The 27,488-nt window shown below is 44.1% G+C and overlaps 1 protein-coding gene across 1 annotated transcript in view; it reads left to right on the top strand.

The window, feature by feature from the left end:
• Window positions 1-3,176: 3,176 nt before the first annotated feature.
• TMEM233 (transmembrane protein 233) overlaps window positions 3,177-27,488 on the top strand; it is a 173,831-nt gene continuing 149,519 nt past the window's right edge. The window contains exon 1 of the mRNA XM_069745423.1: window positions 3,177-3,426. Within this exon, the coding sequence (XP_069601524.1) occupies window positions 3,247-3,426 (180 nt within the window). The 5' untranslated portion in view covers window positions 3,177-3,246. The remainder of the gene's footprint in view (window positions 3,427-27,488) is intronic.

The raw sequence follows: 27,488 nt of genomic DNA, 5'->3' as shown, positions 1-27,488 counted from the left end.
GCTTTTCATTTGGATATCAAGGTTTCAGAGTCTGGATGAAGAGTGGAGAGGCACACAATCCAAGCTGCTTGAGGTCTAGTGTCAAGTTTCCACAATCAGTGATAGTTTGGGGAGCCATGTCATCTGCTGGTGTAGGTCCACTGTGTTTTATCAAGACGAAAGTCAGCACAGACGTCTACCAGGAAATTTTAGAGCACTTCATGATTCCCTCTGCCAACAAGCTTTTTGGAGATGGAAATTTCATTCTCCAGCAGCACCTGTCAGCACTGCCAAAAGTACCAATATCTGGTTTAAAAACAACAGTATCACTGTGCTTGCTTCGCCAGAAAACTCGCCTGGACTTAACCCCATAGACAATACATGGGGTATTGTCAAAAGAACGATGAGAGACACCAGACCCAACAATGCAGACGAGCTGAAGGCTGGGCTTCAATAACACCTCAGCAATGCCACAGGCTGATTGCATCCATGCCATGCCGCATTGATGCAGTAATTGATGCAAAAGGAACCCTGACCAAGTATTGAGTGCATTTACTGAACATACATTTAAGTAGGCCAACATTTCAGATTTTAAAATCATTTTTCAAGCTGGTGTTATAAAGTATTCTAATTTATTGAGATAATGACTTTTGGGTTTTCACTGGCTGTAAGCCATAATCATCAACATTAACAGAAAACAACACTTGAAATAGATCACTCTGTTTGTAATAACTCCATATAATATATGAGTTTCACTTTTTGTATTAAAGAACTGAAATAAATTAACTTTTTGATGATGTTCTAATTTTGCGAGAAGCACCTATATACCTAAAACGAGTGTTGGATATTTTAAGAAATTTATAATAGCTTAGAGTATACAGGGTGGCCCATTTATATGGATACACCTAAATAAAAAGGGAATGGTTGATGATATCAACTTCCTGTTTGTGGCACATTACTACATGGGAGGGGGAAACTTTTCAAGATGGGTGGTGACCATGGCGGCCATTTTGAAGTTGGCAATTTTGGATCCAACTTTATTCTTTCCAATCGGAAGAGGGTCATGTGACACATCAAACTTATTGAGAATTTCACAAGAAAATCAATGGTGTGTTTGGTTTTAACATAGCTCTATGCTTTCATGAGTTATCTACAAGTTTATGACCACTTATAAAATGTGTTCAAAGTGCTGCCCATTGTGTTGGATTCTCAATGCAACCCTTTTCTCCCACAATTAAAAGCAACCCTCTTCTCCCACTCTTGACACACTGATAGCAACACTACAGAAGAAATGCTAGCACAGGCTTCCAGTATCCGTTGTTTCAGATGCTGCACATCTCATATCTTCACAGCATAGACAATTGCCTTCAGATGACCCCAAAGATAAAAGTCTAATGGGGTCAGATCGGAAGACCTTAGTGGCCATTCAACTGGCCCATGACGACCAATTCACTTTCCAGGAAACCATTCATGTTGGAATTCTCGGAACTGACACCCATAATGTGGTGGTGCACCATCTTGCTGGAGAAACTCAGGGAGCGTGCCATCTTCAGTGCATAAAGAGGGCAAAACATCATCATGATGGTCATCGTGGCCCACTTCTCTTTCTACTCTGGTTAGAGCCTGTTTGTGCTCTCCTCTGAAGGAACTAGTACACACCGTTGTTTGTTTGGAAATGGGCCTCTATACACCAATGAAGATATTGCATTACAAACCAGACGTTTGCAGCTAGAAAAGTCATTTACCACATTAACAATGTATAGAGTGTATTTCTGAATCATTTAATGTTAGCTTCATTGGAAAAAAATGTACTTTTCTTTCAAAAATAAGGAAATTTCTAAGCGACCCTAAAACTTTTCAACAGTAGTGTATATGGGCCCATCATACACTGGAGCATCAAATATGAGGCCCATTATATAGGGAACACTATATTTGGCTCACCATACACTGCAGCATCATAAATGGGGCCCATCATATATGGGGCCCATCATATACTGGAGCATTATATGGGGTACATTATATATGGAGTATCATACGGGGCCCATTATTAATGGAGCATCATATGGGGCCCACTATATATGGAGCATTATATGGGCCCCATTATATATGGAGCATTATATGGGGCCTATTCTGTGTGGAGCATTATATGGGGCCCATTCTGTATGGAGCAATATATGGGGCCCAATATATTTGGAGCAATATATGGGACTTATCATATACTGGAGCATTACACTGAGCCCATTCTGTATGAGGCATTACATGGGGCTCATCATATACTGCATTGAACATTATATTGGACCCATTATGTATGGAGCAATATATGGGGCTCATTATACTGCATGGAACATTATATGGCGCTCATTATACTGTTTGGAGCATTATATGGGGCTCATGATACTGTATGGTGCAATATATGGGGCACATTATTCTTTATGGAGCATTATACAGTATATCGCCCATTATACTGTATGGATAAATATATGGGGCTCATTATACTGTATGGAGCAATGTATGGGGCTCATTATTCTGCATGGAGCACTATGTGGTGCCCATAATACTGTATGGAGGAATGAATGGGGCTCATTATTCTGTATGAAGCGCTATGTAGTGCCCATAATACTGTATGGAGGACTAAATTGTCTGGTTTCCGACCTATTGTAGAATTTACAGAAGATATCACTCATGTAATGTCATAAACAAGTGAAATCTATGGCACTGTACTATACTGATATTTCTCGTATCTGTGCATCATGAATTGTGGTATGTACTAAAGGGGCCCACTGAGACTCTTTTGCCCGTTGCCAACGAAAACCTGGAGCCGGCCCTGACACGAGAATCCGCAAGAGAAACTTCACCCTAAATTTCAGCCCTCTGTTTACTTGAGCTTGATATTCCTAATCTAATGTTATTGTACAACTAAAGGTAAAGATTTAACGTGAAGCGTACTTAATTACAATGAAAATCTATTTGTAATAACCTTTATTGAAAACTTCAGTTATATTATTTTATTTGTACGAGGCATCAAGCATCACTAATAATTCAACCCTAACAGGCCTGATCTGCATTTCACTCACTCACGCCTATGTGCATGTCTTTGACTTCATGTACTTATAGCCAGGCTTCTGCTCCTTTGCTGATCAGGCATCAGCCGAAATGAGATCACTTCTTCCTTGAACTCTTAACTTGGGTTACACAGCCGCCCCTAAGCCTCAAACTGCACAGCTGAACTTTTCTGGATAGACCAATTTCTGAACACTGAAATTTTCCATGTCTCAAACTCCATGCAATCCAGAAATCAAAAGGTCTTTAGAAGAAAGCCCGGAAACTAACACAGAAGATGGATCTCCTCATGGTCCTATGCCCAGCAATTACCTGATCCTTTCAATATTTTCCTGCTTTTGTCCAGCTTACCCAATAAACATTGTCGCATTTGTTTTTTCTATAATGGTAAGTACTAATTGTTATCGATACATATATGTAGCCAGATAAATATCATTTCACTTCTCATTAGCAAGAGTATTGTAGTTTTCTAATATGTTTTATTATTTTATCAGAAATAAAATATTATCATCAATCATATTACTATTATAAATATTATTATTATTATCGTTGTAATTATTATAATTACTTATGGGTAAAAGAAAGTGATAATTCAGCAGAACATACTGTGCTCTAGTTTATGCTTGTTGACTCACTTTATAAATATAGCCATCTCACTATGTGCCAGTATTGAGCTCAAGATACAAGTAGAGATAGAACTGTGAGCAAAAAATAAAGGTATATACGTCCAATTGCTTGGAAAATATATCTGCTTGTTGTATATTTGGAGCAAACAAATGTCTAGAAGAGAATGTCCTGTATGAAACATGGAGAAATGTAATATAGCATGGATAACGGTAGCCTGGTACGTAAAGATGGATACAATTAACTGAAATCTCTGTTGTGAAACATCTATAAAGCTCCATTATAAAGAGTCTCTGGTGAATTGATTGAGGTATTAAGGTAATCCTAGATTTATTTTTGTGGTGTACATGGAGCAAATGAGACCCCTGCTTGTGCTGGCACTCACTGTTATGTAAGGATGGTAACAAAGCCATCCAATCCCCTTGATAGGGTTATAAATTAAGCTATCCACGAGGCTGATCGGTGGTTTATTTGTCATGGCCTGTATGTAATTATTCTGGTTTATGTTATGCTGTGTACATAATGTTTTTTACAGGTTGCCTAAATGGCAAGATGTGACACCTTGGTGCCACCTGGTAAGGATGGTGTAGGCCAGCTGTTGGCTGAAGGCTGCAGAGGGGTTAGGATATGTTTCCACAGGGCGTATTCCTTCATTATTTGCTGCTTATTGGATGCTGCGTACGTACAGCCGCAGCGTCCAATCCGCAGCATCCAGATGTTACAGCATAGTGGAGGGGATTTTATGAAATCCCATCTCCACTATGCGTACAAACAAGCGGTGCGTCTTTCTAGACCGCAGCATATCTATTTATCTTGCGGAGACGCTCAGTCTCTGCAAGATAAATAACACAGTCTATGTATAGGATGCGGTGATTCCGCCTGTGTTCAATGAACACATCCGGAATCACCACGCGTACAACAGGGAGCAGCACTTTGGGCAGAGCGGGGTATCCGCTGCGTCCAAAGCGCTGGGATTCTGGACTGTGGACACATACCCTTATACTGTAGATAGTGGTGTAGGGCAAAAAAGCATCTAGTGAGAGATGTACTGTGCCATGCTGATGTGCTGCGCTATCGTACTGTAATATGGGCTGCTGGGAGGAGTAAACAAGAGTTAAAATAAAGGAAGCTGTTTTAAAAACAGGGGGATGTGTGGGGCATCTACCAATCCTCATGCCATGTGCGGTGCCAATTTGTGCTACACTTGGCATGTTAGAGAATTAGGCATGAAGTTTTTGAATGAATATTAAAACCTGTGCAAATGAACCTCGAAAACAGTGTCCACATTTTGCCCCAAGAAATTGATAATGCCCCATGTGCACCTTTGACAGTAACAATACACTTACATAGTAAGATAGGACCACAGCTCCCCTGTACACAGTATGGTGGGCCCATATCTCCTATTTACAAAGTATGATGTGCCCACAGCTCCCCTATACAAAGTATGGTGGACCCACATCTCCCTTATACACACTACAATGGACCCACAGCTCCGCTATACACAGTATGATGGGCCAACAGCTCCCCTATGAACAGTATAATGAACTCCACAGTAGTTCTCACACTTTATAATGGCCTTCACACTGTATAAGGGCCTACACAGTAGCCTCCACACTGTATAATGGCTCCAGCATTAAGTCTTACACTGTATATTTGCCCCTACAGTAGTCCCCACACCATATGAGGTCTCAGATGCACTGCACCCCATGATAAAAGTGGGGGCGGCACAGGAGCAAAATACTAATGAAACAACCATTCGCACACCTTCATTCATGGACGATGTGGTTGTCTAGTTTTAAAAAATGCACACAGATGAGGCTTGTATAACGTGCCAGTCACATAGTTACGTTTATTGCACAGTGTCTGACTTACAGCCTATTGACCTGATATAGGTAAGGTATTTTCTTTTTTGTGAGATTTTTCCCAAACCATCGTACCTACAGTGTGTGAGGGCCCGACAGTAGTCCTACATCATATGAGGTCCCCTCACTTTATATGAGGTCCCCCCATAGTGACCCCCACAATATATGAAGTTCCCCACACAGTAGCCCCCATACTGTATGAGGTCATCCCACAATAGCCTCCCCACTGTTTGAGGTTCTCCCACAGTTGCCACTACACTGTATGAAGTCCCCCCACAGTAGCCCCACACGGTTTGAGGGCTCCCACAGTATTCTCCACACCATATGATAGTCTCAGTATCATGACCCAAATTTTATAATGGCACCCACATTAGCGTTATGCTATATAATGACCCCCACACTTTATGGAAGCCCCCACAGTACCCCTACAATGTACTTTATGATGCTGCCACACTTTGATTCCAGCACACTTTGATGCCTGCCTAAGCTTTATTTAAATAGAAAAAAAAAACATCATATACTCACCTAATCCAGGATCCTAACGAGTCCTTCTGCAAAGCGCCGAAGCATGCACTGGATATCAGAGTGCCAGTACATCTTTATGACATCAACGCGTCAGGACACTGACATACTGTGCGTATGTCGGTGCTATTGCAATTTTTTAGACCACAGGCTTAAAGTGTTGCCCCACTACAGAAAGGAGAGCAGTAGTGAAGAGAGATTACGTTTCCCTACTCTAACGCACAGCCAACTTATCACGTCAATACAGTTAAGAGTAGGGTAGCTCCTGGTGAGCCCCTCTGAGCACAGGGCCCACTGCGACCACCCCCTCTGCCTGCAAGTAGCTACATTACTGCCTGAGTATCTACATTACTGCCTGAGGGGATAGTGTGGCTGGGAGACTAAAAAAGCAGAGCCAGTAAAAGTGATTGGGCCCTGGAAGTGTAGGATCTAAAAAGTCTCTTAAAGACAAGGACTGGGTGGAGGAAATAAGGACCTCTAATATTAGGGCCTGCTCCTTGCTAGGACCCTTGAAATTATGGTCTAGACTAGAGAGAAGTAACTTGGGTCCTTTAGTGAAAACAGCATTGAAAGAAACAAGTCCGTAGATAGTGGGATTTAAGCCAGATCAATAAAAACTAGATGTAATGGCACGGGCTGGATGAGCTGTATAGTATTAAGGACAGAGACATGGCTGCAGGATTATACAATTGTGGAGTGTTTTATCTGGTTAAGTTTGCAATGTTAAGTGACAGTACCACCTTGTGTGCATTCAAACTAAGATTATGCATCTCATCTGAGTGACAGTAACCAAAAATATACTTTTGACAATGCATCTTCAATTGTGGACAGTAAAGATGGGCGGCAGAATTTCACTGGTCTACAATTTTCTTATTTACCCCTTTCCTCAAATAGACATAACTGTGCATCCAAATGGCAAGTGGTTTCTCACAATTGGGAGCATACTTAAGTCCCAATAGTGACAGTGGCATGTGAGGAGTTGGACAGAGGGAGATCAGTCCCTCTGTCAGCACATTGCCAGCCTCAGAGCACAATTGTGGGGTGATGATGGGTTTCCATGGCTATCTGAGTCATCAGACTCTTTTCCCTGACATTATAGTGCTCTTGCATTACATAGGAAAAACCTGGTGATAGATTCATGTGCACACGTTTCTGCATCTCTTGGAAGGAAAAAAGCAGTGTACAATACGGTAGATGCATTTTTGTACAGTTTTTTGCTTACCTTTTTGGGATAGCATTTTCCTCGCTTATTAGTTTGGGTGAAACCTGCAGCAAGAACTGAAAGAACTGACATACTGAAGATTTAAATCTTCACCAAATGTGCAAGTCAAAAATAAGCAACCTGTGCATGAGACTTCAGGATTTTGATTCACCCTAGCACCAAGAAACTCTTGCCTTCAAAACTATATCAAGGCATCAATTCTTTTAGGTACACTTGCAAACAGTTTTTAAAGGAACTCAGTAGTGAAGTTGTTCCACACATCTTGTGGACTATTTGCATATCTTCTGTGTGTGTGTGTAGGCTTGGGCAAATCCCCGTCACCATCTGTAATCCGAGACAAGACTCCTACTTCTTTATCCTGAAAATAGTTCTTATTGACAATGGCTGAATGTTTGGGATCTTTGCCAGCAGGTTCTCTGGACTGATGAGTCAAAATTCAAAATATTTGCTGGCTAAAATTCACCACGTGGAGATGATGATTTGATCATGATTAATGCTGAGAAATACAGGCAGATTCTTATTCACCATACAATACCATCAGGTATGTTTCTGATTGGCTTCAAATTTAACAAAGATCCCAAACATCCACAAGGATACATTCAAAATGATTAAGAACTATGAAGAAGAATAAGGACTCCTGGAAGTCATTAAATGGTCCTGATCTCAAAATAATCGAATCTCTCTGGGATTATATGAAGAGACAGAAGGATTGATGCATGCCAAATCCACACATTTCTAGTCAGTTCTCCAAGATGTTTGGAACAACTTCCTTCCTACTATCCTTCAAAAACTGTATGCAAGTGTAACTAGAAAAATTGATGATTTGATGCTACACTGAAGGCAAGGATAGTCATATTAAATATTGATTTGGTTTTTTTATTTTTATTTTGTTCATTCATTTTTCATTTTCTTAATTGTTAACAATATACTATTAACACTTTGATTTTTGAAAGCATTCATACTTTGCAGAATTTTTCCCACACCTGCTAAAAAACATTTGCACAGTGCTGTATATTACACATTTGTACATGTACTCACACAAACATTTTGACAATCTAATACATTACACAAACTCATCATTAAATGAATCATTTGTAGGGTGCATACAGCCCGTAGGCAGACCTAGAAGAGAATTTATGATTTCTAACAGAATGCTCTTACCTTGAGAGATATAGCCTTCTGTCAGTATTCGCCTTATTTTCATCTCAGGGCCAATGATAACAGAATTGCAAACACTACAATAATGAAAAATCATCAGTGCTACTGCAGAAAGATTGAAAGATTCTAATAACAATTGATATAAAGCACTACATTTCCATTGAAAAATGGGAGAAAAAAGCGTTAACTAACTTGAGCTCAAAGTAAGAACCAGGCCACTAACTTAGCATGGGCTATTTATTTTACTGGTATGTTTAGCAGAGAGAGCTATATGCCCCCACAATCATCAGGAAGGATCCATTGTGCTACCTATAAATACACAATATCTGTTGGATATTGAAATTACAAAAATGTAACCAGTCTCAGGCAAAATCATAACCATAACAAAAATAGGCTTAAATTTTGTTTTGAATCGGCACATGGAACAATTAAAACTAGTGCCGATTCCATTTATGCCACCGTAGTTTCTACAACACAACTAAAAATAGTGCTGAAAATAGAAAATAATGTGACACAATGATAATGGATTATCTTTCCTCTTAATAACATTTCCAGCAGTGGAAACATGAGCTGAGTATACATCAGTGATCTTTCTTCAGCTGGGGATGTGACATAAATATGAATTATTTCAGTCATCCTCTTAAATGACCTCAGCAATGATTGGCAGGTGTTTAAGAAAATAAAAATATATTTCTTCTACAATGAAGATGGATTTTTGTGCACATGCATATGTTTGTAAAGAACATGATGGCATTAGCAGATGTTACACGCTAAGATGAGATATCATACTACATGCCAACACAAAAGTAAACACATGGCTTCATTCTGAAGCCTAATGCATTGCCTTTTTATTGAATTCTCTCTACATATACCAGCATTGCTATTAAATATACAGTATAGTTCTGTGCAAAGGTTTTATGCAGGTATGGAAAAATACTACAAAGTTAGAATGGTTTAAAAAACAGCAGTGTAAATAGTTTGCATTTTCATAATTGATAAAACTAGAGTGAACAATAGTGAAACGTGCCATATTTTTCGGACTATAAGACACACCCCAAATTTTCAGAAGGAAAAATAGGGAAAAAAATAATGTGTCAAATGGGCGTCTGTCTTGCAGTCCGAATTTAGCTTTCCTTGGCGTGATTAATTACAGCACGCCTCTGTTCGCACAGCCTCTGAACCATGTGCAGTGTGGAGTTCCACCTTGTTGCAACGTCGATTATTAGGCGGTGCTGGGGAAGATTCAGCGATCGCTGATGGTTCTGCATACGGCTGGAGTGTACGGGCGACCGGCGGATGTGCGAGCAAAGTCTTCGCACCTTCAGGGGCAGGGCTGGTAACTCCGGATAATTTTTGAGGAAGCACTGCACCACCAGGTTCAAGGTGTGAGCCAGGCAAGGTATGTGTTTCAGTTCTGAAAGGGGTATGACAGCTATAAAATTCCTTCCGTTATTACTGACTACCTTCCCTGCCTCAAAATGTACACTGCCCAGCCATGACTGAGTTTGTTGCTGCAAGTACTCAGCCAGTACTTCCGCGGTGTGTCTGTTGTCGCCCAAACACTTCATTTGTAACACAGCCAGCTGACGCTTACCACTAGCTGTTCCTTTTTTTTTTTAAATCAGATAGATTTTTATTGAGCATAATAAATGATATCCACTTATATAAGAAATTACATTCGTCTTTTTTGATTAACAAGAAAATATACCCCTCCCCCCCCTCAGAGAACCAACCCCAACCATACCAAACTCTCAAAGAGAAGATCTTCCCTATTACAGACATATTATATCATTAACATTGTTTACCACAACCCCTCAATTATTCCCATCTAGCCATGGCTGACATAGCTTTTGAAAAAAAACCATCCTATTCCTCTTGGTATAAATGCTTTTTTCGAGCTGGACAATATGATTCGCTTGCGCAACAAACTCTCGTTTGGTTGGAGGTTCCTCCCTAATCCAGTATCTTGCAATTACTTTCCTTGCAATGAAGAGTAATCTAGCTATTGCCATTTTTGCAGTTTCGTCGGCCGAGATTTCCTCCACATACCCAAGTACACAAACCACTGGATCCCTGGGAATCGCACACCCATAAAGGACCCCAATTTGGTTCAACACTACAACCCAATGCGAAAAGAGTCTGGGACAGAGCCACAACATGTGCAGTATACCCGCCCGAGACTGAGAGCACCTAGGGCACCCAGAATCAGATCTCAATCCAGCTCTAAACAACATATCAGGTGTCCTATAGGCCCTATTTACCACATACAGTTGTGACAGTCTCCCAGGTTCACTCATCGACAATTTGGGTACATATTCTAGAATAGATTCCCATTTGTCATCGTCTATTTCCCCCAGTTCAGCCTCCCACTTCTCTCTAGCCTTAATAGGGTGATCTGCTAAAAATGTGTGCAGTAAATCCCCATATACTTCTGATATTGCCCCCTTTGTTCCATTATTATTTAGTATAAAGTCTAACATGAGATCTTTCTGAATCACTATGGGCCCTCTCCTCTTTTGTGCCTGAAAAGCGTGTTGAACCCGTCTATATTGATACCATTTTAACCCCGGGAACTGGAATTCCTGCTGTAGCGTATCATAAGATTTAAGACTCCCATTGTGAATCAATTGACCTATCAACCCAATGCCTTTTTCCCTCCATTCTCCCATTCCTTCCATATGGTTAAATTCTTAAAAAGAGGAGTTATCCCAGATAGGTGAAAACTCCGTGAATCCCCCAACTCCCCTAATTCGTTTAAGCATCTGCCATACCCTATGAATTAAATTCATGGTGTGAAAACAAGTCCCCAATTTCTTAAAGAGTCCTGCTTCCAGACCCTGACTCAAGGGCCATATTCCGCTGATATGCACCAGACTACTATGACCCTGTTCCTTCTCTAGCCCTTTCCCCCATCCCTTAAGATGCTGGCTCTGTGCAGACAAAAAGTATAACCAGGGGTTAGGCAATGCTAGCCCCCCCTCGTCTTTTGGTCTCTGCAGTGTCTCCTGCCTAATCCTTGGGCTCTTCCTTCCCCACACCAACTCTCCGAATAACGATCTTAATCTACGAAATCTACTCAGTGGGATCCATACCGGAGAATTATGCAAAATATACAAAATCTGAGGCATCACTACCATCTAGAGGAGATTCACTCTACCCACTACCGACAAATTCAGCTTACTCCAAACTGAGATCTTGGTGCGTAATTTAGTTATTAATGGCTCAAGATTGAGTTCCTCAAATCTGGTTAAGGGGAGAGCTACCTGAATCCCCAAATATTTAAATTGTGTGACCACCCTTAATTTTGTGCCTTCTTCCACCTCCCTCGTACAATCCATTTCTCTATCCACCTGCAAAACACTCGATTTATCCCAATTGATAACTAACCCTGAAATTTGCCAGAATCTCTCAATTAATGATATTACATTCCCTAAAGGTTCCCCAGGACTCTCAAGAAAAAGCAATATGTCATCTGTATACAGAGCAATTTTTTCCTCCATTTTCCCATACAAAAACCCCTTCACTATCTGAGACCTTCTAATAGCCGCTGCCAGTGGTTCCACCGCTAAGGCAAACAGCAGCGGGGACAACGGGCACCCCTGCCTTGTACCTCTAAAGAGTTGAAAGCTGTCCGACATCGCATTATTCACTTTGATTTTGGCCACCGGAGAGGAGTATAGGAGTCTCACCCATGACACAAAGACTGGCCCAAACCCACAGCGACTCAGCACCGACCACAGGTATTGCCATTCTATACTATCGAAGGCCTTATGTGCATCGAGGGAAACCACCACTCTCCTACCAGCATTATCAGCCGGTATTTGCATATTGAGAAATAGCCTTCTCAAGTTGATGGCAGTTGATTTATTAGGCATAAAGCCTGATTGGTCCGAATGAACCACTTTTTCTATCACCCGGGTCAGCCTGTTCGCCAGGGCCTTAGCCAGAATCTTGACATCTGTTGTTAGGAGTGATATTGGTCTATATGACTCCGGCAGCTGTGGATTTTTGTCTGGTTTGGGGATGACCACAATAATGGCCTCCCTCGTGGAATTAGGCAATATACCCATCTCCAGCGACTCCTCAAAGACCCCCAATAACTGAGTTAGCAACTCTTCAGTAAGGATACCATAAAGTTCAACAGGAATGCCGTCCGCCCCCGGAGCCTTCCCCCCCGCCATGGACCTCAAGGCACCCTCCAATTCCTCCACCGTAAGCGGCCTATCCAACCAGTCTCTATCCTCTGCCTCTATTCTAGGCAAATTTGCCTCTTCTAGAAACCTGTCAATATCTTTTTCTCCCTGTTCCATTCGTGATGAATATAGTTTGCTATAAAATCCCTTAAATCCTTCCAAAATTTGGGCCCCCTGTGTGACAATACTACCATTCTCCAATTCTAAGGCATGTACATATGCCGAGTCCCTCTGCACAGATGCCACCACCGATAGCAGGTGACCCACCTTCTCTCCTTCCGCGTAAAATGCCTCTCTTTGAAAATTTCTTGTCCTCTCTGCTCTGCGTAAGTGTAACTTATTTACCTCCTCCTGAGCCATCTTCATACGCTTTATGGTGTCTTGTGAGCGCAAATCATTCAATGCAGCCTCCGCTACCCTCAATTCTTCCATTATCGCTTTATCAGATTCCCTTGTTTGTGTCTTGTGCCTAGATACCTCTTTAAATAATATCCCCCTCAAATATGCCTTCATGGTATCCCACACCACATGTTTCGCTGCACTACCGTTGTTAATTTTGAAGAATTCCTTTAGCTCTTCCCCTATCTTTCCCATATCAAGAATTTGCAACCAGAAGGGGTTAATTTTCCACCCCCGCTTAGCTATCTCCCCCGGGCTTTCAATTTGCAGTGTTACTACCAACGGACTATGGTCCGAAACTACTCTAGTCATATATTCCACCTCCAACACCATCCCATCCATTCCTTCATTACCCAGAGCCAAATCAATACGAGATAAAGAGCCATATGTCGCCGAATAACAGGAAAAACAGTATGTGTCAATGTTACGGACTCTCAACAGATCTTTCCATGCCACTTCTTTCAAATAACTACCAAACGCTGTCTCATTCCCTTCCGCCCTCAACGAGGCGTGTTGTCCCTTATCCCAGTGATCATTAATAATATTGTTGACGTCCCCTATTATGAGCAAAGGAACTCCTCCCCATCTACCAGATATATTTAGGATTTCCTGCAATTTTTTCCCCGAGTATGGTGGAGGAATATATACCGACACGACACATAACAATCTAGCAAATATTTTACACACCAGGAATACATACTGTCCATCACTATCTATCACCACCTCCACCTCTTCAAACGGTACGCTCGTGTGCACAAGAATTGACACCCCTCTAGCGTAGGCCGAAAATGTCGCATGATACGCCTTCCTCACCCATCTTTTATGCAGTATATCCACTTTTTCTTTAACTAAATGGGTTTCCTGAAGGCATACCAGCGAGGGCCTCTGTTTCAAAATATATTGCAAAATCGCCATACGCTTTGTATTGTTCGATAGACCCCTAATGTTCCAGCTCAAAATTTTAACTTTACCTCCCATCATATTGCCAAACAATGAAAATGCTCTTCTCCCATCCTTTGATCTCCTTTCCCCCCCCTGAACTGAACCCGCCCACCCCAAACCTCCCCTCAATCCCTCATTATTGCAAAATAACCGAAACCTTACCTCTCCTTCCCTCAATAACTTCCTTCCCTGAAAAACTCCTACTCCCTCTCTGTATGAGAAAGGGGAACGTACTATCGCACTCCTAACAGTGACTCAAAAGCTGACTCTAACCCCCAATAAATTCCCCGCTATCCTTCAGTCGTTCCTCCCCCCCGCCCATTAGAAACATAATGTAAAAACAGTTGCGCCGCCGAACACAACCATAGCGCATAAGATCTTCATAACAAATGTCTCCAATATTCTATCACAATGAACCATTAACTCAGTTAATTCTGCTAAATTAACACTTTAGTCAGAGAGCCACTCATGGTCTTCCTCAGCGGTTCTTTTCAGCTCCAATACGTTTCGCGTTCAGGTCCAACCAATGTGACACTTCCTCAGGGTTTTGAAAAAAGTGGACCTTGTCCATGGCCACCACACGTAGTTTAGCCGGATACAGCATAGAATAAGCCAGGCCCAGTTCACGCAGACGTCTTTTAGCCTCTCCAAACTTCATCCTGAGCCTCTGCACAATTGTGGAATAATCAGGGTAGATAGATACTCGATTGCCATCGATGGTTAATTCCTCCATATTCCTGGCCTTTCTTAACAGAATATCTCGATCCTTGTAATTCAGGATTTTGGCCAGAAAGGTCCTTGGAGCGGATCCAGGGGGCAGAGGTCTGGACGGCACCCGATGTGCTCTTTCCACCGCGAATAGTTTAGTGAGACTATCTCCTCCAACCTTAGTTTTCAGCCAAGTCTCAATGAAATCAGTGGGGTTGTTTCCTTCTGCCTTTTCAGGCACACCAATAATTCTCAAGTTATTTCTACGTGAGCGGTTTTCCAGATCGTCAGTTTTAAGCTCCAACTCCGAAATGCATTGGACATATTTTTTCTCCCTTTTAACCATTTCGGCAATCTGGTCTTCCGCACCCCCTACACGTTCCTCCAACAGTTCAACTCTCCCCTCCATTTTATGCATAGATGAGCGGAACGAGGAAACCTCCCTCTTCAGGCCATCCACCTGAACAGTTAGGGTTGTTAATGCAGTCTTGCAAGACAGTATAGCAGAAAAAATATCCCTCAGGGTCGGCTCCGCAGCCTCATCAGTACACACAGTTCCCAGTTGTGCCGCATAATCCGGGGCCAGCCCAGGCATTTTATCCAATGGAGCATTACTTATGGCTGATACTATAGTGGGTGCCATAAGGGATTCACTCTCCATCACCTCTATCTGTGCCCCAGCCTGCTCACCCACCTGCTCCACTGAGTCCACCGCTTCTCCTGTCACCTCTCCCCCGGATCCCTGCATCATCCATCCTGCGTCCTCTGTCCTGGCAAATTGCTCCAGCTTTGCTATTATCTCCAGCCGCTTCTGATAGGCAGCGCTTGCCTTTGCCGCCTCTTCCACTGCGCTGTCGGCGCCATCTTGGCAGCGCGTGCAGTCCGCCACCCCGACTTCTTTCTGCCTCTTGCGCGTCATCTTTCAGCTCCTGCACCTTATGGCTGATTCTCCCCGCTCCCCGGTTACTCAGGAGCTCCTCCACCGGTATTTGGCGTTTGGCAGCGTCTCTAGTTTATCTAAATCTCCATTCGGGCAGCGGGAGAGGTCCGGCAAGCGTCCTCTCACATCTCCTGCTAGGCCACGCCCCCCACTAGCTGTTCCTTAATGGGACACCTCGTGTGCAACACTGGCAGCTGCGGATGGAGTGGTCGTGCGACTGCGCTCTGTGGACGTGCTTTCGCTTCTGGAGGAGGAGGAGGAGGGGTGGCGAAAGTCTACAGCCAACTGTTTCCTAGACCGTGGGCTAGGCAGAACTGTCCCACTATGGCTGTCCCCTGTGGACCCTGCATCCACCACATTAACCCAGTGCGCCGTGATGGACACATAACGTCCCTGGCCATGCCTGCTGGTCCATGCATCTGTTGTGAGGTGCACCTTTCCACTGACTGATTGCCTCAGTGCATGGACCATGCGGTCTTTGACATGCTGGTGGAGGGCTGAGATGGCTTTTCTCGCAAAGAAGTGCCGACTGGGTAGGTCATAGCGTGGTACTGCGTAGGACATCAGGTCTTTGAAAGCTTTGCTTTCAACCAACCGGTAGGGCATCATTTCTAACGAGATTAGTATAGCAATGTGGGCGTTCAAACCCTGTGTACGCAGATGAAAGAATGAGTACTTTCTTTTCCTAACGAGAGTCTCTTGTAGGGTGAGCTGGACTGGAGAGCTGCATATGGTGGAACTAGCGGTGGTGGTGGTGGACATGGCGGATTGAGAGAGGGTTGGTGATGGTATTCTTGATGTTGGCCTAAATACAGTGTTTCTTACCAATAACCTTGTGATTCCCTGACTGCTTTGGCCTTGCGACGATACCTCCACATTTGCTGCTGGTGGTGTCCTAACCGGTGGCCTTACAGTGAGGGAAACAATGTTGCGTTGCTGACTACCTTCATTCTGAGCAGGTGCACCAACGGTATGGGACGTTTGGTAGTTAGTCCAGGCTTGCAAGTGCATGCTGGTTAAATGTCTAAGCATGCACGTTGTATTTAAATTTTGAAGATTCTTCCCTCTGTTAAAGGTCTTTGAGCATTCCTTACAGATAACTTTTGACTGATCATTCGGATCTTGGTTAAAAAATTGGCACACTACACTCTTCCTACTATGGAATACCTTTTCAGGCATTGCATGCTGTGCTACTTTCACCGGATGGCCACGCTGTCCTAAAACTGTTTTTGCTTTTGACACACGTTTTTGGCCTGATACGGGCCTGCCAGATGACAGCTGTTGCGATGTAGATGGCTACTGCAGATCATCCTCCTCTGCTTCTGAGCTACTGGCAGTGGCACCCTCTTCCCCCAATGGCTGCCAATTTCGGATCTATCACCTCCTCTTCAATGTCATGTGCACCTTACCCTGTGTCACCGTGTAAGGTACTATAGCGTTCGGGACGGGGCACCATAGTCTCAGCAGGGTCAGATTCTGGCTCAGTACACTGCGAGGGCAATGTAGTGATCTGAGTCAATGGAACAGCATAATAATCTAGCTGTGGCTGTGCATCAGTGCACTCCATGTCCGATTCATCTTGTAATTGGCAGTTAACAATTTCCCTTTCTAACCCAGGCACGGTATGTGTGAAGAGCTCCATGGAGTAACTTGTAGTGTCGCCTGACGCATCCTTCACTTTTGGTTTGGGTGAAGGACACAAGGAAACGTCTTGTTCCTGACCGGGAGCATCCACTGACGACTCGCTACTTTTATATTTGGAACTTTCTGAAGAGGAGACGAAAGAGCTAGAGGCTGAGTTAGCAAGGAAAGCCAAAACTTTTTCTTGCTGCTCCGGCTTTAAATGCTGTTTTCCTACTCCCAGATAAGGGAGCCTTCGAGGCCTTGTGTAGCCAGACGATGACGCTGGCTTAACACCTCCAGCCTTAGGTGCTATTGTGCTTTTGCCACTACCACCAGATGCACCACCACCATCAGTACCAGCCCACGGGCTCTTCCACCAGACTTCTTCATTTATTGGAAAATCTAACCAAAATAACAACCGTTATATGGTACTGTAAAACAAGGTAGAAGGTGTATATAAACTTGTTGAGAATTTAAATCTCCCTTTTTTGGGGGGGAGACTGAACCAAAACTCAGGCCCCGTGCATAAAACAACACAATGTAAGTAGCAGAAAGTGGCTGGCTGATATATTACAATCTAGCAGGACTGAAGTATATCCACTTTGTGAGAATTTGAATCTCAATTATTTTTGGGGGAGACTGAACCAAACCTCAGGCCCTGTGCATAAAACAACACAATGTAAGTGGCAGAAAGTGGCTGGCTGATATACTACAAACTAACAGGACTGAAGTATATCCACTTTGTGAGAATTTGAATCTCACTTATTTTTGTGGAAGACTGAACCAAACCTCAGGCCCTGTGCATAAAACAACACAATGTAAGTGGCAGAAAGTGGCTGGCTGATATACTACAAACTAATAGGACTGAAATATATCCACTTTGTGAGAATTTGAATCTCAATTATTTTTTGGGGAGACTGAACCAAACCTCAGGCCCTGTGCATAAAACAACACAATAGAGGAAAGGAGCAGCACAGCTTCACCAAGCAGAGATAATCAAAGGGCACATGGAAAATATGTAGCAGTCCGAAAAATAGAAGGAGGTGCTATTTGCGTGAATAAAGTCCATACGAAATCCAAACAAAAAGAAATGCAAATGCACTCACCAACTGCAGTTGAAAGTGTTCTTTATTCAAACACAAGACGGTACATCTTCACGGCACGGGGGAGTGAAGGGTAGCCAGAAAGAGTGTGTGGCAGACGAGACGACGGCCGTTTCGCGCTAAACATATGTTAGACCCGTAGAAGCGCTCTTGTTTAGCGCGAAACGGCCGTCGTCTCGTCTGCCGCACACTCTTTCTGGCTACCCTTTACTCCCCCGTGCCGTGAAGATGTACCATCTTGTGTTTGAATAAAGAACACTTTCAACTGCAGTTAGTGAGTGCATTTGCATTTCTTTTTGTTTGGATAAAACAACACAATGTATGTGGCAGAAAGTGGCTGGCTGATATACTACAATCTAACAGGACTGAAGTTTATCCACTTTGTGAGAATTTGAATCTCACTTATTTTTTGGGGAGACTGAACCAAACCTCAGGCCCTGTGCACAAAACAACACAATGTAAGTGGCAGAAAGTGGCTGGCAGATATACTACAAAATAACAGGACTGAAATATATCCACTTTGTGAGAATTTGAATCTCACTTATTTTTTTGGGAGACTGAACCAAACCTCAGGCCCTGTGCATAAAACAACACAATGTAAGTGGCCGAAAGTGGCTGGCTGATATACTACAAACTAACAGGACTGAAGTATATCCACTTTGTGAGAATTTGAATCTCACTTATTTTTTTGGGAGACTGAACCAAACGTCAGGGCCTGTGCATAAAACAACACAATGTAAGTGGCAGAAAGTGGCTGGCTGATATACTACAAACTAACAGGACTGCAGTATATCCACTTTGTGAGAATTTGAATCTCACTTATTTTTTTGGGAGACTGAACCAAACCTCAGGGCCTGTGCATAAAACAACACAATGTAAGTGGCAGAAAGTGGCTGGCTGATATACTACAAACTAACAGGACTGCAGTATATCCACTTTGTGAGAATTTGAATCTCACTTTTTTGGGGGGAGACTGAAACAAAACTCAGGCCCAGTGTATATAACAACGAAATCTAAGTGGCAGAAAGTGGCTGGAAGATATATGAAAAAATACAAGGACTGTAGTACAATTTCAATCTCCCTACAATGATCTCAGGAAAAGTATGGCAGCAATAAAAAGGACTGCTGCATACAAAAGTGTGGACAAATAAACAAGATAACTGTGAAAAAGGAGCAACAGGATTTTTGCTTTTAAAAAAGCAGTTGGTTTGCACAGCAGCGTGCAAACAGCAATGCAGCTATCAGGGAGCCTTATAAGGCAGCCTAATAAGCTACAGAGCTGATGCACAAAAATATAGCCTCCACTGTCCCTGCAAAAAAATGGTGGTGTTGGACAGTGGAAATCGCTACAGCACAAGCGGTTTGGGGGTTAATCTTCCCTCCCTAACTATATCCCTTCTTCTGATGAAGCTGCAGCAACCTCTCCCTATGCTAAGATTGGCAGAAGTAAGATGGCGGCCGGTGTGCACACCCCTTTATAGCCCCTGTGATGCCGCAGAAAGCAAGCCAATCACTGTCATGCCCTTCCTAAGATGGTGGGGACCAAGACCTATGTCATCACGCTGCCCACACTCTGCGTCCTCCTTCATTGGCTGAAAAATGGCACTGAAAGCGTCATACGAAATGTGACTTTTTTGCGCGCAGATCGCCGACCTCATGGCCGATCCCACACTAGGATCGGGTCGGGTTTCATGAATCCCGACTCTGCCGAAAGTCGGCGATTTTTGAATTTGTCCGATCCGTTTCGCTCAACCCTAAACTAAACTACTATACAGCTATGATTGCAGAACGAAACAAATTAACACCAGAACATGGAGAACTTAACTAGTAGACAACAGGGGTTGGAGAACTAAACTACTAAACAGCTTGGGTTGAAGAACTAAACTAGTACACACCAGGGGATCGAGAACTAAAGCAAGGTGTCACTAGACAACAAGTCTTGGAATCCCCAGGGCTTGCGGAACAAACCTCTGTATGTAACAGTTCCTGCATTGCTTCTGCCTCCTCCACTTCTTCTAGGGCCTCCACCTGCACCCTCACCTTCTGCCTTAATTAAACACACATTCCAACACTGCAGAGAGAATCTCCCCCACCTATGTACTGCGCAGCCAGAGCTCACCGTAATCAAGCAGTGTTTACATTAATATGCCTTGGAGACTGCAATCATACAGATCAACAGTTGTGGACAGCTATCCATGCCAAGTTTGAGCAATGGCTATCTACACTCAACCTGGAGCCAGGGAAGGCCATATGCGATAACAGTGCAAACCTGGTGGCGGCCCTACGACGGCCCAACTTTACACATGCGCCTTGCATGGCTTGTATCCTCAATCTGATGGTACAGCAATTCCTCCACCACTGTCCCAGCCTGGATGTGCTGCTGCAGAAACCACTGTCATGCTGACTTCCACCATTCCACTTCAGTTGGTATAGAGATCTTTCGGACTACCGGTTAACCGATTGATATGCGATAAGACCACACCATGGAATTAAACGTTGCACATGTTGCAGTGACAATGGCAGCAACGCCAAGACCTGGTGCAGTATGACATTTTTCATAGCCTGGCACAACACAGTATGGACCTGATGCAATTTACACTTGCGTAGTCATTACAGATGAAGGACCTCTGCACCCTTCTGCACATTGTCTTAATGGCTACTAAGATGGTGAGCGGTGATGATGTCATCATCAGCATCCTTATTACTGTCATCTACATACTGGAGCACACTTTAAATAGTGTGGGTGAGGAAGTGGTGGTGGTGGTCCAGGGGGAAGAGGAGGAAGCGGAGGAGGATACTTTTAGGTTAACAATAATAAGTTCAGGTCTGTCGTCTCACAGATATTTGCCATGGGAGGAACAAATAGAGAAGGACCATGAAAAGCACAAGGTGATGGACGCGTAACAGTTAGTAGATGAAGACTATAATAATTCCCTCTGTGTTGTCCACGGTTGTCAGGAGGGGATGGAGGAAGAAAGTTTGAGTGTTATCCTGCCACCAACACACTATGGAGTTGGCTTTATGAAAGAGACCGACCCATGAAGGCCTTCTTGCAGCACTATCTGAAACATGATTGCTACCCGTATAGTTAGGATTCCAAATAGTTCTGACTACTGTATTGCCAGTGTGCTCTAATCACAATACAAAAGTAAATTTTGCCAGTTGCTTCCCCCCCTGGAAAGGGACGTGCCCATGCTGCAGTATCCAAACATGCTGGAAGACAATCATGACAATGGTTTTCTCCAAAACAGAAGTGAGGCACACTGCATGCATCGCAGTGATAGCCTTCCAACCACAGAAACATTCAGTTGTCAACGCAAAAACATTAGCAGGCTTGCAGAGTTTGCATGTCCTACCCCTGTTTGCGAGGGTTTACTCCCAGTAATTATTTTTCTACCCACGCTACAAAGGCATACAGATAATAAATTTAGATTGTGAGTCCCAATGGTGACAGTGCCAGTAATGTCTGTAAATGTCTGTAAAGCGAATATTGAATTATTGGCACTATATAAGTGATATTACAACAAAAAAATTGAAAGTGATGCTCAGCCACACTCAGGTGGCACACCTATCTGTTTCATAGATAACTATGGTCATAAAAATGTAAGGATAGTAACACGGGTAGTTGACTCAAAGACAGTGGAGAACTGCCGTATCGGAGGCCTACTGCTACAGGCAACACACATGAAGGAGACCCAATGGTGAATCTACACATTCACAAAAATTTATTTGCACACACCAACAAAGTGGCATCAATATCATTCACCATAGCAGAAATATTATAATAGGGACCGACAGGTCTTCCACTACACCACCAACCCAGCAGATGGACACCCAAGCATGACTGTTCACATTTCCACAAATGAATGTTAACATCTCCAGCAGCAGCAGAAATTACGCGAGAACAATACAGCACACTAAAAACTACAACATCCAGTAAAAGAAGTTCTCAGTTGTCTTTGGATAGGACGTCACGTTAGTGGTTCACTAGTGCTTTCAGAAGCATTAACACCTACCCCACATACACCTCGAACACCAAGCCTAAGATCGCTGAGATCTCATTTCCCAAGATCTTGGTGCCAAGAACTCCATCTGCGCATGCGCCGCCCCCAGCAGCCATTTTCCTAGAGTCCACCACATAGTAAACCATGTAAGTGCGGGGGCTCTGGGCTTTCATAAAATGTCTCACTAGGTTTCTGTCCTGATGAAGAGGTACTGTGTGGCTCGAAACACGGTGACTCTGTAACTCTATTCAATAAATCAACATATCCCGTTGGATATACTGTGGATTCATCATTGGCAGCGTATGAGTGGCATATTTGTCACATTGTCTTCATCCAATTTGGTCCTTTCAAAATCGGTGTCCTTGCAGCAGCTGTGTGATAATTATATATGCGAGATATACGTTGCTTTGTAGCAACCATACTAGGTAAGTGGATTCCCTTCCTTTACACCTCATTGCTTATCGGTTAGGACCCTATTGCACTCTCTTTTTCCAGTTTTCTCTACTCACAAGAAAATTTTGTGGCAAGCTTAACATGGCATGCATGCATAGGTCTGTTACCTAATATAGGCAGCAATCCATCATTTACCCTATACGAGGGGCTACATTTCAAGTAGAAGCAATAAAGCTACCAAACCATAATGTATAAATGGTAAAATGATCTTAAAGGAGAAAAAATGGAGCTGTCACGGCTCTCGTCGGGTGTCACGAGACCATGGGCTCCTTCCCTGTCCCTAACGCTAGGGGTGACTTGGCTTGCCCTGCTCCCTGGATTACTTCTGATGGTGAAGACGACGGGACCATGTACCTTGCCTTAGTTCCTGAGTCCCCCCAATCTGTACCCTTCCCTCACCCAGGGAAGAGGGGAGTAGTAATGTACCGTAGTACACTAACCAGACTAACAAGGTAATATGAACGGGGTAACATAAAATACCAAATATACTCACACATATAGCAGAGGAATGCACCAGGGAGTGGAGGATATCGTTAAACCAACGTAGGAGAAGAAAGGGAATTATCACACACTCAAAACCTATCAACAGTCACAGATAAATCCATCAAACGTCTTCTCCAGTAATAATCAATAATAACCAACAACAACCTCCAGCCGTGCAGCATTATCTATCTCTGACAAAGAGTGCCAGTCAAAGCCCTAATTATATAGGAGATGGGAGTGGCTAACAGTGAACAGCTGAGAGCCTTAACAATCCAGGAGCTCTCAACTGAGCCGAGTAACCCCTGCACTGCTAAAAGAAATTTACACAGTTTAATATGAAGGTGAAGTGCTTCTAATTAGTCTCTGAGTCTCTGAGGTGTAAAGGAAATTTGCTCACCTGATGAGGTTGTGCAATCTGAGGCACAACTCCCATTTTGGTATGGGTTTTATTGCAAGAGACTGCCACTGACCTGGTTGGATGGGAAAAAACGCATCCAGGGGTTTCTCACAATGTGAGAGCTGGGCCTCTCTGACCTTTCTTAGCGCCTGTGCACTGCAGTACTTTGCTCTGTCCTCAACAGGGCAGATCAGTACGCCTGTGCAGGCGCGCAGCACAAAGAAAGCAGGATGACAACATCGCATGAAGATGGGAGGCACCGGACCAGGAACTGCGACACCCATCGGACCGGACCACCCCTGGGTAAGTATAATAAAACTTGTTTTTCTTCTCTTTCAGGTCGGACTGGGGGCTTTTTTACAGCATTATAGAATGCTGTAGATAAGATCCGAAAGGCTGTGGCCGTATCTTATAGCGGCAAAATGATGTGACAGGTTCCCTTTAAAGCAGTCCCGCTATGAGTAGGACCATCCCTGATGAAGGAAATAGCTCAATTTCCAAATGCATAGGAACTTCTTGGTCCTCTCAGCGCCTCTTACCGGTCTACTTCACATGTACCCTACGTGACCGCCTTTGTCACGCAGGTCCTTTTTCCAGCCGAACACTGACAGCACATAGGATGCAGCGGCGGCACTCGCACATCACTGGAGAAGCCGCATGGAGCATCTGTCACCGGTCAGAACAGCGGTCCGATTCCATCTTTCAACTAGCTGTCCACAGGAACCCACTGGATGCTACGGAAGTTACTTGTTCTTAGACCAGCCTCAACATAAAATCAGTGACACAGTCTGCCATCTGAAAGGTAATAGTGTTTCTGGAATTTATGCAAACTTTTAGGAAAAATGTGACTATTATTATTATTGTGTCCACGGATCCTATTTACCTATCAAGTCTTCCTTTCCACCTGCCCAAGCGGGGGGCTATTAGACAGTGAATCTTAATCTATACCTCATTGATTTATTTATGCAGGATATAGTTGCTATAATACAGCTACTTCCACTACTGGATTGTGACTCCAGATACGCTTGCAGGTACGCTACTAAAGCAGTGGATCTTTTTATCGTTTTGCAATTTTCTGACCTGTCTCCCTTAAGGGAAGGTATTCATAGCGCAAATTTCTATATACAATTTGGATTATAACACGATATCGGGCTGCTCTTCATAGTATGTGTCACGCTCACGCCCTGACTGGGTGCTGCAAGCGAGGGATTGTGGCCCCACTGGACCACAAACCAGACTACCCTGGAAGGTGCATGACTAAGCAGCTACCTTGGTGTTCACTGGAGCCTCTGATGGTGAGGGCAGGTTTGGGCAGGTAGCTGCCAGGTACCACTCCAGGGTGGTGTCTGGCTGTAGCAGCTGATCCCACTGAGGGAGAAAACACAAGTGACAGGTGCAAGCAAGTACGGATAGGCATAACTGGTACTGTGGCGGGCACAGCTGGCACTCTGGCAGGCAGGCAGCACTCTTGGCAGGCAGGCGGACACGGCTGGCACTATTGGCAGGCAGGTGGTCATGGAACATACTAAAGGAATCAGGATGGTAACGGGTAGAGCAGGAACACAGGCAGGAACAAGTAGAGAACAGATAACCAGTTCTGACTGGAAGGACAGGAACTGTTAGGAACCAGTTCAGACTAAATGAGCAGAACAGCGGGATGCAGAGCAGAACCGCAGGAGGTGGGGCAGAGCAGGACCACAGGTGGTGGAGCAGAGCAGAACTGCAAGAGGAGGAGCAGAGCATAACCGCAGAAGGCGGAGCAGAGCAGAGCCACAGGAGGCGGAGCGAAGCAGAGCCGCAAAGCGCACAGCAAAGCAGAGCCACAAGGCATGCAGCAGAGCCACAAGGCCCAGAACAGAGCTGCAAGGCATGCAGCAGAGCAGAGCTTCAAGGCACGCAGCAGAGCAGATCTGCAAGGCGCACAGCTGAGCAGAGCTGCAAGGCGCACAGCCGAGCAGAGCCGCAAGGAACACAGCTGAGCAGAGCCACAAGGTACGCAGCCGAGCCAAGCCGCAAGGTGCGGAGCAAAGAGCAGAGTTGCAGGTTGTGGAGCAAAGAGCAGAAGGAGTGAACACAAGGAAGCACACAGCGGGATAGGAAAGGCTACAGTCAGGGATACAAACAGACACAGGTATAGGACTTAGTGCAGACAGGGACAGGTACGGCATAAGGTACAGGAACAAGGATTCAGACCAGGGTATGCAGCCCCCCTGGGAAGGCAGAAATGAGAGACACAGGTACAGGCAAGGGTACGAAGCCCCCTGGGTGGCTGAAACAAGAGACACAGGTACAGACAGAGGCGGGCTGGGCCGGGTGGCAAAAGGGCAAGTGCCCCCCCAGGCCAGTCTCCTCAGCAGCAGATGCGGGCCACCCAGCTTCCTGCTGCTTAGAAGATGGCTTTTGGCAGTGCACTGTGCTACTTTAATCCTGGAAGTGGTGGCCGTCTGTCCCTGAATTGTAGACACGCCCACACTGCATGCAGCCCCCCTGGGAAGGCAGAAATGAGAGACACAGGTACAGGCAAGGGTACGAAGCCCCCTGGGTGGCTGAAACAAGAGACACAGGTACAGACAGAGGCGGGCTGGGCCGGGTGGCAAAAGGGCAAGTGCCCCCCCCCCCCGGGCCTGTCTCCTCAGCAGCAGATGCGGGCCACCCAGCTTCCTGCTGCTTAGAAGATGGCTTTTGGCAGTGCACTGTGCTACTTTAATCCTGGAAGTGGTGGCAGTCTGTCCCTGAATTGTAGACACGCCCACACTGCACAATGTGCGGCCGTGTCTTCTGATCTCTCACCTCAGCAGCGCGCTGGCCGGGATGCTTCCTCGTGGAGGACTGGAGAGCAGTCTGAGAGAGAGGAGGTCTGCAGGGGTCAGGAGATCAAGGACCCGGCCGAATCCTGCCTCTTGTGTCTGCAGTCCCTCTGAGACACAGTGAGTGTGAGGATTTATTGCACCCATTTGAACTTTCATGCAGCCCAGGTCACTAACAGTGGAGTTTTCGGCTCCAGCGTCACCCGTTCAAGCTGCAGCAATAACTCCCAGTCAGGGTCAGACACAAGTATACAGTCATCCTGACTAGTGTTGAGCGATACCTTCCGATATCGGAAAGTATCGGTATCGGATAGGATCGGCCGATATTCAAAAAATATCGGATATCGCCGATACCGATACCCGATCCCAATGCAAGTCAATGGGACCAAAATATCGGAATTAAAATAAACCCTTTCTTGCATTGTAGGTTCATTCTACATGAAGGAAAACAACTAAGAATAATGCCGGATGTATTTGGGGAGGTGGCGGAGACATTAAAGTCATAGAGGTTTATCCCAATCAAATAGAATAGCATGTTTTTTGTTTTTTTTTAAGACGTTCGGAGTGACAAAGATATTGACTATGTAAATTTTTTTTTTTATTTTGTCAGATATTGATGTTTCACTATTCCACGCCCTTCCCCTTCTTTTTTTTCTTTTTTTTTTTTCTTTTCCCACACTTTCATCTTCATCATCATCAGCATCTTTGACATCAACTTCTTCTTCACCTTATTCATCTTCTTCTTCATCCTTTACCTTTTTTTTTTTTTTTATTACATTCTTCATATTCATTTTATTCAACTATTATTATTCTTCCTATTCTACATATTCTTTTTATTCCACTGTTATTATTCTTCCTATTCTACTTCTTCATCATATTCTCATTTGTGACAGGCATTCCCGTAGTTGTTATCTATAAAAGTTGGAAGATTACACCTTCCGTTCTGCCAGTCACAAAAGTTACATTTGTCCGCGTTCAGTTTGGCCTGCAGCATCAGGCTTTATCCAGG

Source organism: Ranitomeya imitator, chromosome 1 (genome assembly GCF_032444005.1).
Source record: "Ranitomeya imitator isolate aRanImi1 chromosome 1, aRanImi1.pri, whole genome shotgun sequence".
NCBI classification, from domain to species: Eukaryota; Metazoa; Chordata; class Amphibia; order Anura; family Dendrobatidae; genus Ranitomeya; species Ranitomeya imitator.
The sequence above is the reverse complement of the archived record's forward strand: the minus strand, read 5'-3'. Positions and strand labels throughout refer to the sequence as shown.